The sequence below is a fragment of the Notolepis coatsorum genome (genome assembly GCF_963971535.1).
Source record: "Notolepis coatsorum genome assembly, chromosome: 10".
Lineage (NCBI taxonomy): Eukaryota > Metazoa > Chordata > Actinopteri > Aulopiformes > Paralepididae > Notolepis > Notolepis coatsorum.
In genome coordinates this window covers 38,971,386-38,983,513 of record NC_140174.1, presented here as the reverse complement: position 1 = coordinate 38,983,513, position 12,128 = coordinate 38,971,386, and the positions used below count along the sequence as shown (strand labels likewise).

Below are 12,128 nucleotides of genomic sequence, written 5' to 3'. Positions count from 1 at the left end.
CCTCATTTTGATGTCATGTCGGACATCATGTGACTATTACGTCACTCTAGATTGACATTCATGACAATTCTGTGGCGGGACTCGGGAGTCACTCAGTGAATACAAACATGGAAGATAGCTGCGATGGAGGTAGTCAGTGGAGGGCCAGTGAGGTGGTATACTTCTCTACATGCAAAATCTGAGGGGATGTATCATAACCGGTCTGTGTTTGAAAGCACATTTAGTGTTTAAGAAGAAATGGCTCTTTCACCTCCTCTTTGCCCCCATTATCATCTGCTCACAAATCACCTGGCCAATCAACTTGTAAATTAAACCATAGACTGGTGACTTCAGTGTCCTCCATGTTCACGAACTTCACGTCGATCTTTGTTATTGTTCATTTGCACATATATGGGTCAGTTCAGGAGCATGACCAGTTCACACTGGAATCTGATCTTGGCCATGTTTAAAAAATTATGTGAACAGAAAATCAGCAATGAATCAGAATTGAGCACTAAGGCTTGCAGTGTGAACGTAGTCTATAAGCCCCACTAGCAGCCATGCTGCTCTCCTTACACTGGGTCTGAGAAGCACAGGTTTATCCACTACTTCAGCCAACAACCCAAACAGGTTAGTGTGATATGTGTTGGTGCAATCACTGTCAAGAGTTTTGCTGCAACATGGACACACGTAGGGGTGATATAGACACACGTAGGGGTGATATACACATGTAGGGGTGACACGGTTTTGTGCTTTGTCATTTTACAATGCATGCCAACTTTGAGAGATTTGGCAGAGAGACAATTCAAGTTCCACCTTTATGGAATATACATTTACATTTTGTCATTTAGCAGGAAGGGCACAATTCTTACAACTGAGTAACAATGTTCATCAAACAGTACTGAAACTTGGGGGCTGCAGTGATGAGTGCATAGTAGTAAGTAAAAACATATTAGTATAGTAGGAAGAGTACATGATAGTATAAGACCGTTAGTGTTTATTTAAAAAAGGAATTTAATTAATTTCAGATAGTGATTGAAGAAGTGTGTTTTTAGTCGACGGCGAAAGATTGATCGGGTTTTGGCATACAGTATATACAGTACCTTCTTCAAAGAGATGTCTGCACTGGTAGCCATACGTCTGACAGCGGCCCCCATAACAGTACGCTGCGTCGTTTTCACAGGGCAGGCCATCCATGACGTAGAAGTCATCTGGACAGAATGGGTTCGTGCCGTTACAGTATTCCGGCAGGTCACATGTATTGGAAGATCCCCTGCATGGCGTTCCGGCAACTCTGACCTGAAACATGACACACGATACTCAGCGGTGACAGGATAGTATCTTTTTGCATATGACTGGTATGACTGAAACTACTACTACTACTACTACTGCAAAGTTATTATTCCCTCTGTTCAATACAATAATACGTAGATCCTGCTTTCGGTCCAAGTGAAACTGACCTGACAGTTGCTGCAGCATTCTCCCTGACCACAGGCCGCCCCAGGGGTCAATGTGCAGGTGGCTGCATCACAGCATTTGTTCTTGCACTCCTGCGTAACAGTGACAAAGACCATAATAAGGTAAATGTCCTCAAAGGGGCATTTCAACAAAGAACAATGCTGATTTATTTTACACATAATCTCACACACATCCAAAAACATCAGACATCCTTGGTGAACATATTCAAACTAATTGACTCATTTACTAATAACTGTCAAGTAAATGAACGTGTGCAAAAATCTTGAAACTATGAAAACGTCACATGTCGACAGAGATCCGGACACTGAAACATTCACAACCAATGGCCAAATTATTGTCTTTCTATCCAGGAGAGACCGAGTAACAGTGAGGGACATAGCTTGGAAATGAGTGCAAACGGTGTCATGTCAGACACCAGAGTATTACGTGACCAAGGCGCCCGGGTAACCTCTGAGAAGGTGTTCTAGGTGTGTCTGGTGTGCAATAACACCGTACCTCAGGTGTGCCACAGTCGCACTGCTCGCCTTCCTCCAGCATGCCATTGCCACATTTAGCCACGCCCTCCACGTCTGACGGGGAAGGCTGGTTCTTCAGACACACACCCCCTCCGCGGCGGACTAGCCTCTCGAAGTCTTGCCCGCTACACGTGCTGAATTTCGTCGTGCCGCTGCAGGGTGAGAAGGACAAACATTACAGGAAACCCTACATGTATCCTCTACACCTGTCCTGTACGTACGCGTCGGAAAGAGGTTGACACCTTGCAATAGTAGCCGCTTGGTGTAAACGCACTCCTGAGTAGAAAATACCCAGCACTTCGCCACCTGAATTGGATCCTTTTCATGTGGCAGAATGGATAAGACCGTGGTAATTGACACACGTGGTCACACGGTGCTGGTGAGCGGAGGGTTCGCGGTTCGAGGCCGTCAGAGGGCAGGTGCAGAGCGTGAAGTGCCTGCCTAGTGACTACCGTTACAAGCACACTGGTGTTTCCCCCGGAAATCATTCTTTGTTAAGGTGTAAAAAGAATTATGAACCAACGTGAAGTGCATGTAACCCAAGAACTCTCTGCTAAATTAAATACATTTAGTATAGGGTGCCTGCTCCTCCAGACAGGGTGGCTGGTTTATCACCGTTAAGATAAACACTGCGATGTGTAATAGTAGTGTATATGAACACAAACACAATTATTTGTCATTTGTTGTTCCTTCTCCAGTACATAATCATACAAAATTGGAGCAGAGCAGATTGCGATCAATGTTATAATAATAACAACTTTATTTATATAGCACCTTTCATACATGGATTGCAGCTCAAAGTGCTTCACAGCAAATTGCATAAAATGAACATACAGATGTAGGCATAAAATTAGCATACAGTTGACAGAATAAAAGCAATGCATAAAGTGCAGACATAAGAATAGGTATAAAAAGACAATAAACGTAGTGCAATGTAGAAAGTGCAGATATAATAGGCATAAAATAAGTAGTGTTGCTCGAAAGCATGTGAACCTGCCCGGAACAGCCAGTCCCCCAAACACCCCAGACACACATCAATCCCCACCACATCCCCATCCAAGACACACCCCCTGATAAAGCATGTCACGACCAAAGGAAAACACAACCAGCACGAATACACCCGGACCACCCAACCAAACCCCTCCCCCAGAGCCGAACACCAGACTCCCCTATGCGCCCCGACGAACCCCAGCCAGTCCCCACCACTGAACTCCCTCAACCGACACCCCAGGGACCCTCCGCATGAAGAACCCACCACAACCCCCACAGCGTCCCAAAGGTCCCAGTGCCATCCCAGACCATCCACAATGCCACACGCCCCCCCATCCAACCACCACCATGTCCATCCGAGCCACTAGTGTTAATTTTGGCAGCTATTTTCATTTTAGTTTTAGTCTTGTGTCAAGTGCTCCTTTTTCGTTTATCATATTTAGTCATCTTCATTTATTTTTCGTTTAGTCAGTTTTAGTCAACTACAGGTCTGAGCATTTTAGTCTTAGTCAGTTTTAGTTTCGATTTTGTCTTTTTTGTTTTAGTCTAGATTTAGTCACAGAAAACGGATGACATTTTTGTCTAGTTTTCGTTAATGAAAAAAAAAGGCATTTTATTCTCTTGTAATGCAATTCTATGTACCGCTACAGTCAGTCAAATTCACATACATTTTATTTTTTTTACTTCTTTATTGCAGGAAAAGTAGTACATACATTTACAATCGTCAATATTATACATTCTCCATCTTTTCTTCTTTTCTTCCCCTTTCATTTCCCCTTCCCCTCCCTCATACCCACCCCATCCCCCCACACCGAGGTTTTTGAAGACACATCTGCAAAACATCCAAACATACAGCATAGATGCTACTGAAAAAAAAAAAAAAAAAACAATAATAGTATCAATCAGACCTATCTGTATCATGCACAAATATTTAGATACAAAGAAGTAAAGAAAGAACTAAAAACACAGAAAGAAAACTTCTCCAGCACGACCTATACCTTAAGACAGTGTATTGGAATATTTAAGTGTAGCTGTTGAAATAAAGATTAACACGGAAACAAATGGACGTTTGTTGGTTTTAATTTGGGCAGCCACACAGGGCTGGACACACACTGACAGACAGCAAAGCAAGGTGCCAACATGTGTATAGACAGATGGAGTTTCAGAGCTTATATAGCATTCTCCAACAGCGTGTGTGTGTGTGAGTGTGACTTCAGGAAGTGAAAGTGTGTGTGTGTGTGTGTGTGTGTGTGTGTTATGCTTACACGTGCATGTGTGTGCTTGTGTATGTATGTGCGTGTGTGCACGGCTATGTGTGTGTGCTTGCATATGCGTGGGCGTGTGTGTGTGTGTTTTCAGGAAGTGGGGTGTTGCATTGTTTTGCAGCATCGCTTGACCTGTGACCTGAGACAGTTGACATGTCGTAAAACACTTGTAGTCAGTTAGTTTCATAGAGGAAGTCCCTGTTTGTCAGAGATCGCATAAGGGTCAATTGTCGTGCACATGCATGTGTGTGCATGTGTGTGCGTGTCTATGTGTGTGTGTTTTCAGGAAGTGAAGGTGGCCCAATGTAAAAACTGTGAACTTGACAGTTGGAGGGTCGTAAGAAACACTTGTAGTCAGTGGGTTTCGTAGAATGTTTCTGCTTGGCAGAGATTGCAAAAAGGTCAAGTGTCTGAAGGGTCAATTGTCTCCTTTGTGTCGCAATGTGAGTCTCGTGTCATCAGTTTGAAACTCTTGGGACATATATCAGGCCTTTGGAAACAAAGGTGATTATGTGTTTAACATGTGAATATAAAACAGACCTTGGTCACAGACAGGCCTGCTACGTTGTACAATGGGGTTATCATGGGCATATCAATAAGATAAACACAGGATGTCATGACGGCAGACAGTGTTAGTTGTGTCCAAGGGAAATGTCTTCTTAGGTGTGTATAGCAAGCATATTAATTGATATTCGATCACAATTATTCTATTACAGACAGTAAAAAGAAGCGTGTGCAAATTGAATTGGTTCAGTCAGTACCTTGGGTGCTTCTTGAAACATGCATACACAACCCCCACTACCCAATAGATACTATCCGGTTTATGTGTATTGAGACACTCAAATATTAAGAGGAGCATGTGCACCCTGAATATGTTCACCCTGCATAGAGAGTCATATGTATATAAATAAATCCATACAAAATAAAAGACAAATTAAGTTAAGAAAAAAAAGAAAAAGATTATATACATATATAAAAATAGAAATAAAAAAGAAGGGGGGGGGGGGGGCAAAACAAAAAATACAAAATAGGGAGCAGAAGAAAACAGCATGCAATCATTCACAAGGTCATGGCTATAGCAACCTGGTTGGCATAGGGTTCCTTTTGAAGGAGTCCCTCCTATTGAAATAACAATATTCCCCTTCTGAGGCATAGGCGGACAATCTATAGTGACTGAGCACTATAATAATATAGCCAAGGTCCACAAGTTCAGCCGAACACTCAGTACGTCGTAATCATGTCTAATGTTGTTGGCGTTGGTTTCAGCTGTCCCCGAGTGTCCGTTGGGCCTAGGTAAATGGCCTAGTAAATTCAGGCCCAGTCTCTTGAGTACTCCTAACGCGTACATATAGAACCTTCATTATCCTATCAAACCGATCCCTTCTGTTTATTTAGCAGCCCCTAAACAGAGGGAACGTCTACAGTTTGAATGAGAGAGAGACATATGTAAGATAAGGGCTATCAAAGAATAATGAAAAAAAGCAAAAAGGCGTTAGAAATACGGGCAAAATATTATCCGCGTCGGCTGTTTGGGAAGCATAGAGTTCAGTTTCAGAAGCCAGTCCGCTTAATGTCAATAGCATCCCCCCATGAGGTCTAATTATCAGGTCTAACGCAGTCGACCAATGTAGCCCAACCAATGTCTATAAATTCAGTCTCGCATTCTACATTCATTGTTCATTGCTCCCGGCGTCAGATTAGTTTACCACTGGGTATACGTTGGGTAGCCGTCCACGCTAGGCTAACTTGGCCTTGAGGTACGCTTCGGCATCCCCAACAGACGTGAAGCGTATTCTGTCCCCGCTCTCTTCCGTAATCATCAGTTTAGCAGGGTAGTGGGGACTAGGCCTCAGCCCCCGCTTGTAAAGTAGTGCCATCACATCGCGGTACGGTGCTCGCTGTTCCAACACAGCCGGGGTATAATCCTCGTAGAAAGCAATTTGTTGACCGTCGTATAGCATCTCCGCTCTTCTCTTTCTGGCCTCCCGAATCACCCGTTCTTTAGTTTGATAGTTATGAAACCTGATGATAACGGGCCTAGGCTTTTCACCCTGCTTCGGTTTAGCTGCCAGAGACCTGTGTGCGCGGTCCAATTCTGGAGGGTTAGGGAGGGTCTCTGCCCCAAGAATTTGGGGTAAAAGGGTGGCGAAGAAGGATGTTGGTCTCGGGCCCTCAATCTGTTCTGGTAGTCCAATGATCCGAAGGTTGTTACGTCGCCCTCGAGCCTCGAGGTCCTCCGCCTTAGCCTTTAGCACCGCATGGCTAGCCCTCAGATCCGCACATGTAGCCTCCAGCGACGTAATTCTTTCGCTTACAGATTCTGCATTCTCCTCCAGGGAATCGACCCGCTGTACATTGTCGGCCACGTCCGTTTTCATTTGGTCAAGTTTATTTTCCAAAGCGGTAATGGCTTTTCTGAACTCGGTGGTCATAGCCTCTTTGTGGCTTTCAAGCAGGGTGGCCAGCCAGGCCTTGTTAAAAGTATCGTCAGCCTCTTCCTCGTTCGGAACATCGCCCCGTTTTGGTCTTGGAGTCTTGGATGTCATCTTTGCGACGATAAATACTTAGTTAGCTATATCTATGTTAGCATATAAACAAGAATTGTGAGGTTTTGGAGTCTTAAAACGTAGAAATAAAAAAAAACATGAGGGAGAGAGGGAAAAACGCGTCCTACTCCCTGCTCACCATACCGGAAGTCAAATTCACATTCATTTCTATTGGGATCATAGATTCATGTAGACGCCCCTCTCCCCACTCCCCCCATAACGTAATGAGTTAAAGATGTAAACAGTTAAAGACCCTCACCAGTCTTAAAATAAGAAAAACAGTAAATGAACCGAATGTTTCCACAGCTCATGTGAAGCAGACATGACCCCTGGTTGTACAAAAAGAATATATACATATAGAGCAGGGGTTCCCAAAGTGGGGGTCGCGAGCCGCAGCGGGGGGGGGGGGGGGGGGGGCGGGGGGTGTCGCCAGATGATTTTCACATTTTTTTATCCAAAATAATTTTTTTTTTTTTTTATTATAGTCAGGCCACTGAACTTAGAAGCAGGGCAGGCCAGTATTTCTAGTTGCAGCAGCGCAATAGTTAGATAACCTAGGTGGGGAACAACCAGGAGATCACTGCAACTCACACAAGTTGGAGAACTATCTCTCTCTCTCTCTTGCGCTCACACACACACACACACACACACACACACACACACACACACACACACACACACAAAGGGAGCCGCATGTGATTGGTGGAGGCGGGACCCTTACAAAAAACTGTTGTTGCTAATCATTGACACATGCTAGCCTGTAATAATCCCCCCCAGAAAAATCTACTTTGCATTTGATATATTGCAAATATATGCCATCACATCACACACACTGGCATTTAAAGGGTTAGAATTATAAAATGAATGTGGTGTTATGATCAGGGCTGAAGTTGAATAAAATATTGTATTATTTTCAATCTGACATTACAAAAAAACTGAAAATCCATCAAAATCAGTGTTGTTGCTAATCATACATATGCTAGCCTGTTTTTTAACAATAATGTGTGATGCCATCACAAACACTGGCATTTAAAGGGTACAAATAAAAATAAATCTGCACCAGAATGCAGGAAATGAAGTCTTTGTAACAAGAAATTTCCTGGTTTTTAATATTTTATTAAAAAATAAATAAATAATAGTAGTAGCACCACATAGACTGCAGGACATAGTATACACCAAATTATCAATTAAGCAATGCGAACTGAAATATGGCCCCATTATATTACTCATGCGATCCGGATATGGCGTGAAACACAAAAAAAAAATTCTAACCCACATAAATGGCATAATCATACTCCCTTATTCAATAACAATGCACTCCTGATTGGAACACGACCTATAAGATTCCCAAGATGGGAAAAGCAGGACATACACACATTAGGAGATGTTTTCAACAAACAGGGTTTTTGTAGTTATGAGGAAATACACAAAAAATGTAATCTCACCAGTTCCACATATTATTTTTACGCACAGTTATTGTTATGTTTGAAGGCTCACGGTGTCCCATTAAGGATACCAATTGTACACCACAGATACCACAAATTCTTCTATGGAAGAGACATCGAGAGGTTTTGTATCAGATTTTTATCATCAATTACTAACGTCCTCGTATGAAATCCTCCACCTAGACTCAGTCTGGAGGAGGGATATACCAGACCTGGAAATAGATTTTGATTGGCAAGAAGCCTGGGCAAATGTTCGTCTTGCATCACGGAACCCGGACCATCAACAAATCAATCTTAACTATATTCATATGACATACTTGACTCCTTTTTTTTTTTATCCACTTTTTCTCCCATTTTCTACATTTTCTCCCATCCCAATTTCGTATCATCCAATTCAACCCTCCCCTGTCACGAACGCTGTTTCTTGCCTCCCACAAGCCGGCTGCAATGTGGACTAAGTCATACATAGCACAAGTCCCCTCCGGTACTTGAGGTAACAGCAGTCGCATCTTTTCACCTGCGCAGCTCGATCTCTCAGTGGCGAGGAGTAACGCGTGGGAGGCTCACGCTGCCTCCGACACTTCCTGATTCTACTGCGCAGGCGCACCAACCGACCTGTAGGAGTCGCTGTCCACAACGCCCGATCCTCACCCATCAGTTTCCCACCCACTAATACGGCCAATGTGTATTAGTATGAACGACCAGCTAAACTGAAAGCAATGTGGAGCGCTGGGCTCGAACAGGCGAGCCCAGCGTCTCCGCATTCGTGGCGAGCGCCTTGCCCACTACGCCACGTAGCCGCCATGAATCCTATAAGACTGAACAGAATGGGTCTTAAACAAGACTCTAAATGCTCCTTATGTACAAATGGGGACGAGGGTACATTTATGCACATGTACTGGGACTGTTAAGATATTCTGGAAAGAAGTGACCCAGCAATTATCAAATCTCTTAACTCTGAATATACCTGTACACCCCTCTGTATTACTGTTGAATGATGTTTTTGAGTGTGCAGTACCTATACAGCTAAAGAGATTGGTTTTATCTGGTATCACAGCGGCTAAAAAGCTGATAGCATCACGATGGTTTCAACCGGAAAAAATGTGCCGGAAGGTCTGGATTCTTACATATCTCGATGTGATTTATCTAGAAATATCTACAGCAAGAATTTTGGGTCTCAGTGAATCCAAAATTACAATGTGGTTAGAAGTGGTGGAGAGAATAAAAGCTAGCATATAATTGTAGTGCCTGGTTAGGAGCGAATGATAATGGATGGATTATCCAAGGGGGGGCCCGGGGGGGGGGGGGGGGACGGACGAGCGAGAGCATATGTATGTAGGGTATTAGATAGCAGGTATTAGGTGTATATCTTGTATAAGACATTTATTTAAATGGTGATTTCATTGGATGTGCACTGTTAATTAATGCTTGTATATCTAATTTTATGTCGTCATGTTTGTTTGTGTTTGTTTAAAAAATTATAAAAAAATAAAATACAAAATACAAAAATAATATATTTAATTTTTTAAAAACATTTTTTTGTACCTCCTATAATAGTGGGGGTCGCGGCTCCCTGACACCGTTATTTGGGTCGCGGCCTGAAAAGTTTGGGAACCCCATTATAGAGCATAGAAGTGCTCCACATATATACACCATAACTACAGGTCTGAGCATTTTAGTCTTAGTCAGTTTTAGTCTAGATTTTGACTTTTTTGTTTTAGTCTAGATTTAGTCAGGGGAAAAAGCTTTGTTGACTACCATATTTAGTAATCATTTTCGTTGACAAAATTAACACTGCTGTTGTGATTTTTAATGCACAATAAATATTCAACATTTTCTTTTGAGACTCCGCCTCAGACTCTTATCATTTGGCACTAAAAGCTAAACATTGTCACCGGTATGGCTGTCGCAACATGTCATTAATTGTGTGCGAGAGGTCGATCAGTTAGCCACATTAGCGTGAGCTAGGTTAGCCACTAGTTAACGCGAGCTAGATGGAAATACAAACAATGTAATGTTACTGATGATTTTTATTTTTTTTATAACTATTTATTTTTTTATTTTTCATAAACATACATTTACATTAATAATATGACAACCACCACCACAGGACAGACAGGACAAACAGGACTCACAGGACAGTACAGTGTTGTATGGTGGGGGGGGAGAGAGCTGTATTTGCTCTTAATATGTCAGGTCTGTTTTGTTTGTGTCATGGCAGTCTTTAACCGTCTGACGGCTCATATGTTGTCCATTTCGACCAGCGTCTGCCGTATGTCTCTGCCTTCATTCTCAGCAGGAATGTCATTTTTTCCATGTCGCTTATCTCCTCCACTATGCCTGGAGCAGCTTCTTTGAGCCAGCTCCTTGTGATGGCCTTCTTACCAGCAATTGTCATGATTTTGAACAGGTACAAGTCTTCATTGTGTATGATCTTCTCTGTGATCAAACCCAGGTATATCAGCTGGGGTTCCATGGGGAACTCATAGCTAAGAATTCTGTACATTTCCTGTGTAACGCTCTCCCAAAATGGTTGCACCTTATCACATAGCCAAAATATGTGAGAGTGGTTGGCATTCATCTGTCCACACTGTCTCCAGCAGGGTTGTTGCCTTTTTAATTGTTTACTCTTAATTTGCGGTGTGATAAAGTATCTCATCACATTTTTCCAACCGAATTCTCTCCATCCTCTAGAGCTAGTGGATGAGTGTTGTGTCTCACATATAGAATGCCAATCATCCTCAGTCAAGATTATACTCAGTTCACTTTCCCATTTCTTCTTCACATTATATGAATCACAGTTGTTGCGAACTTGTAAACTTTTGTACATTTCCGATCCTATTTTCACTGGAGTTCGCATATACGCTATCTCCATCATTGCCACCACCCCATTACCACCTACTGATATCCCATTCTTGACTTCTGTATCATAGAAGTGTCGCAGCTGTAGATATCTAAAAAAAATGGTCATTTCCCAAGTCAAACTTTCTCTTAAATTGCTCAAAAGACATGAAGTTATGATTCTCTAAGAGTGTACATATGGCTGTTATACCCCTATCCCTGGCCTCCACCCGTCAAAAGTGGCGTCTAGTGCTCCCGGTCTGAACCCTGGTGTCTGGGAAGGCCAAATCAGAAGTCTACTATCTTCTTTTGATTTGTATTTCCTGACCACCTCATTCCAAACCATCAGTGTGTGGTCCACTATTGAATTATTTCCCTGTTTTGTTGTGTGTTCTTTCACACCCAATCTGGCCTGAGGTTGGACACGTCCTAAGTGGGTTTCTATGTCCTTCCACCTGGCCCTGTATGCTCTTGAGCACCAGTAAACTGCATACCTCAGCTGGGCTGCATAGTAGTATTCCTTTAGATTAGGTAGTGTCAGGCCTCCTCCCTCTTTTTCAATTTGCAATGTTTTGAATTTCACCCTAGGTCTGCCCCCCGCCCATATGAACCTTGAGATCTGTCTGTCCCATGCTATGAATTGGGAGTCGGGGACCTTGACTGGTAGTGAGAGGAAGAGATACAGCAGCCTTGGCAGAATATTCATCTTGATCACTTCTATTCTGGTACTGAAATCCATCATGTGTGTAGCCCATCTCGACCAGTCCTTCTGTAATTTATCATTAATCTTATTGTAGTTAGCCGCTTCTAATTTGCACATATCCTTGGTGATAATCACTCCCAGGTAGGTCATTGATTCAGCTTCCCAGTTCAGTTTGTAATCATTCCTCATCCCACTACTGGGTGAGAAGTTGTAAGTGAGTATCTGGGTTTTCGCGACATTCAGCTTGTATCCTGACATCCAACCATAATCATTTAGTATGGTCATTAACTTGGGGAAGGTCGAACTTTTGGGTTCTGGAGGTATATTATAATATCATCCGCGAAAAGGCCTATCCTGTGTTCCCC

General features: G+C 42.8%; 1 protein-coding gene across 1 annotated transcript in view; it reads right to left on the bottom strand.

Moving 5' to 3' along the window:
- Positions 1-12,128, bottom strand: part of adam9b (ADAM metallopeptidase domain 9b) — a 42,120-nt gene that overhangs the window by 18,237 nt on the left and 11,755 nt on the right. Inside the window, exons 12-14 of the mRNA XM_084323796.1 lie at positions 1,954-2,125; positions 1,440-1,529; positions 1,083-1,278 (exon numbers count right to left, since the gene is read on the bottom strand). Coding sequence (XP_084179922.1) covers positions 1,083-1,278; positions 1,440-1,529; positions 1,954-2,125 — 458 coding nt within the window. The remainder of the gene's footprint in view (positions 1-1,082; positions 1,279-1,439; positions 1,530-1,953; positions 2,126-12,128) is intronic.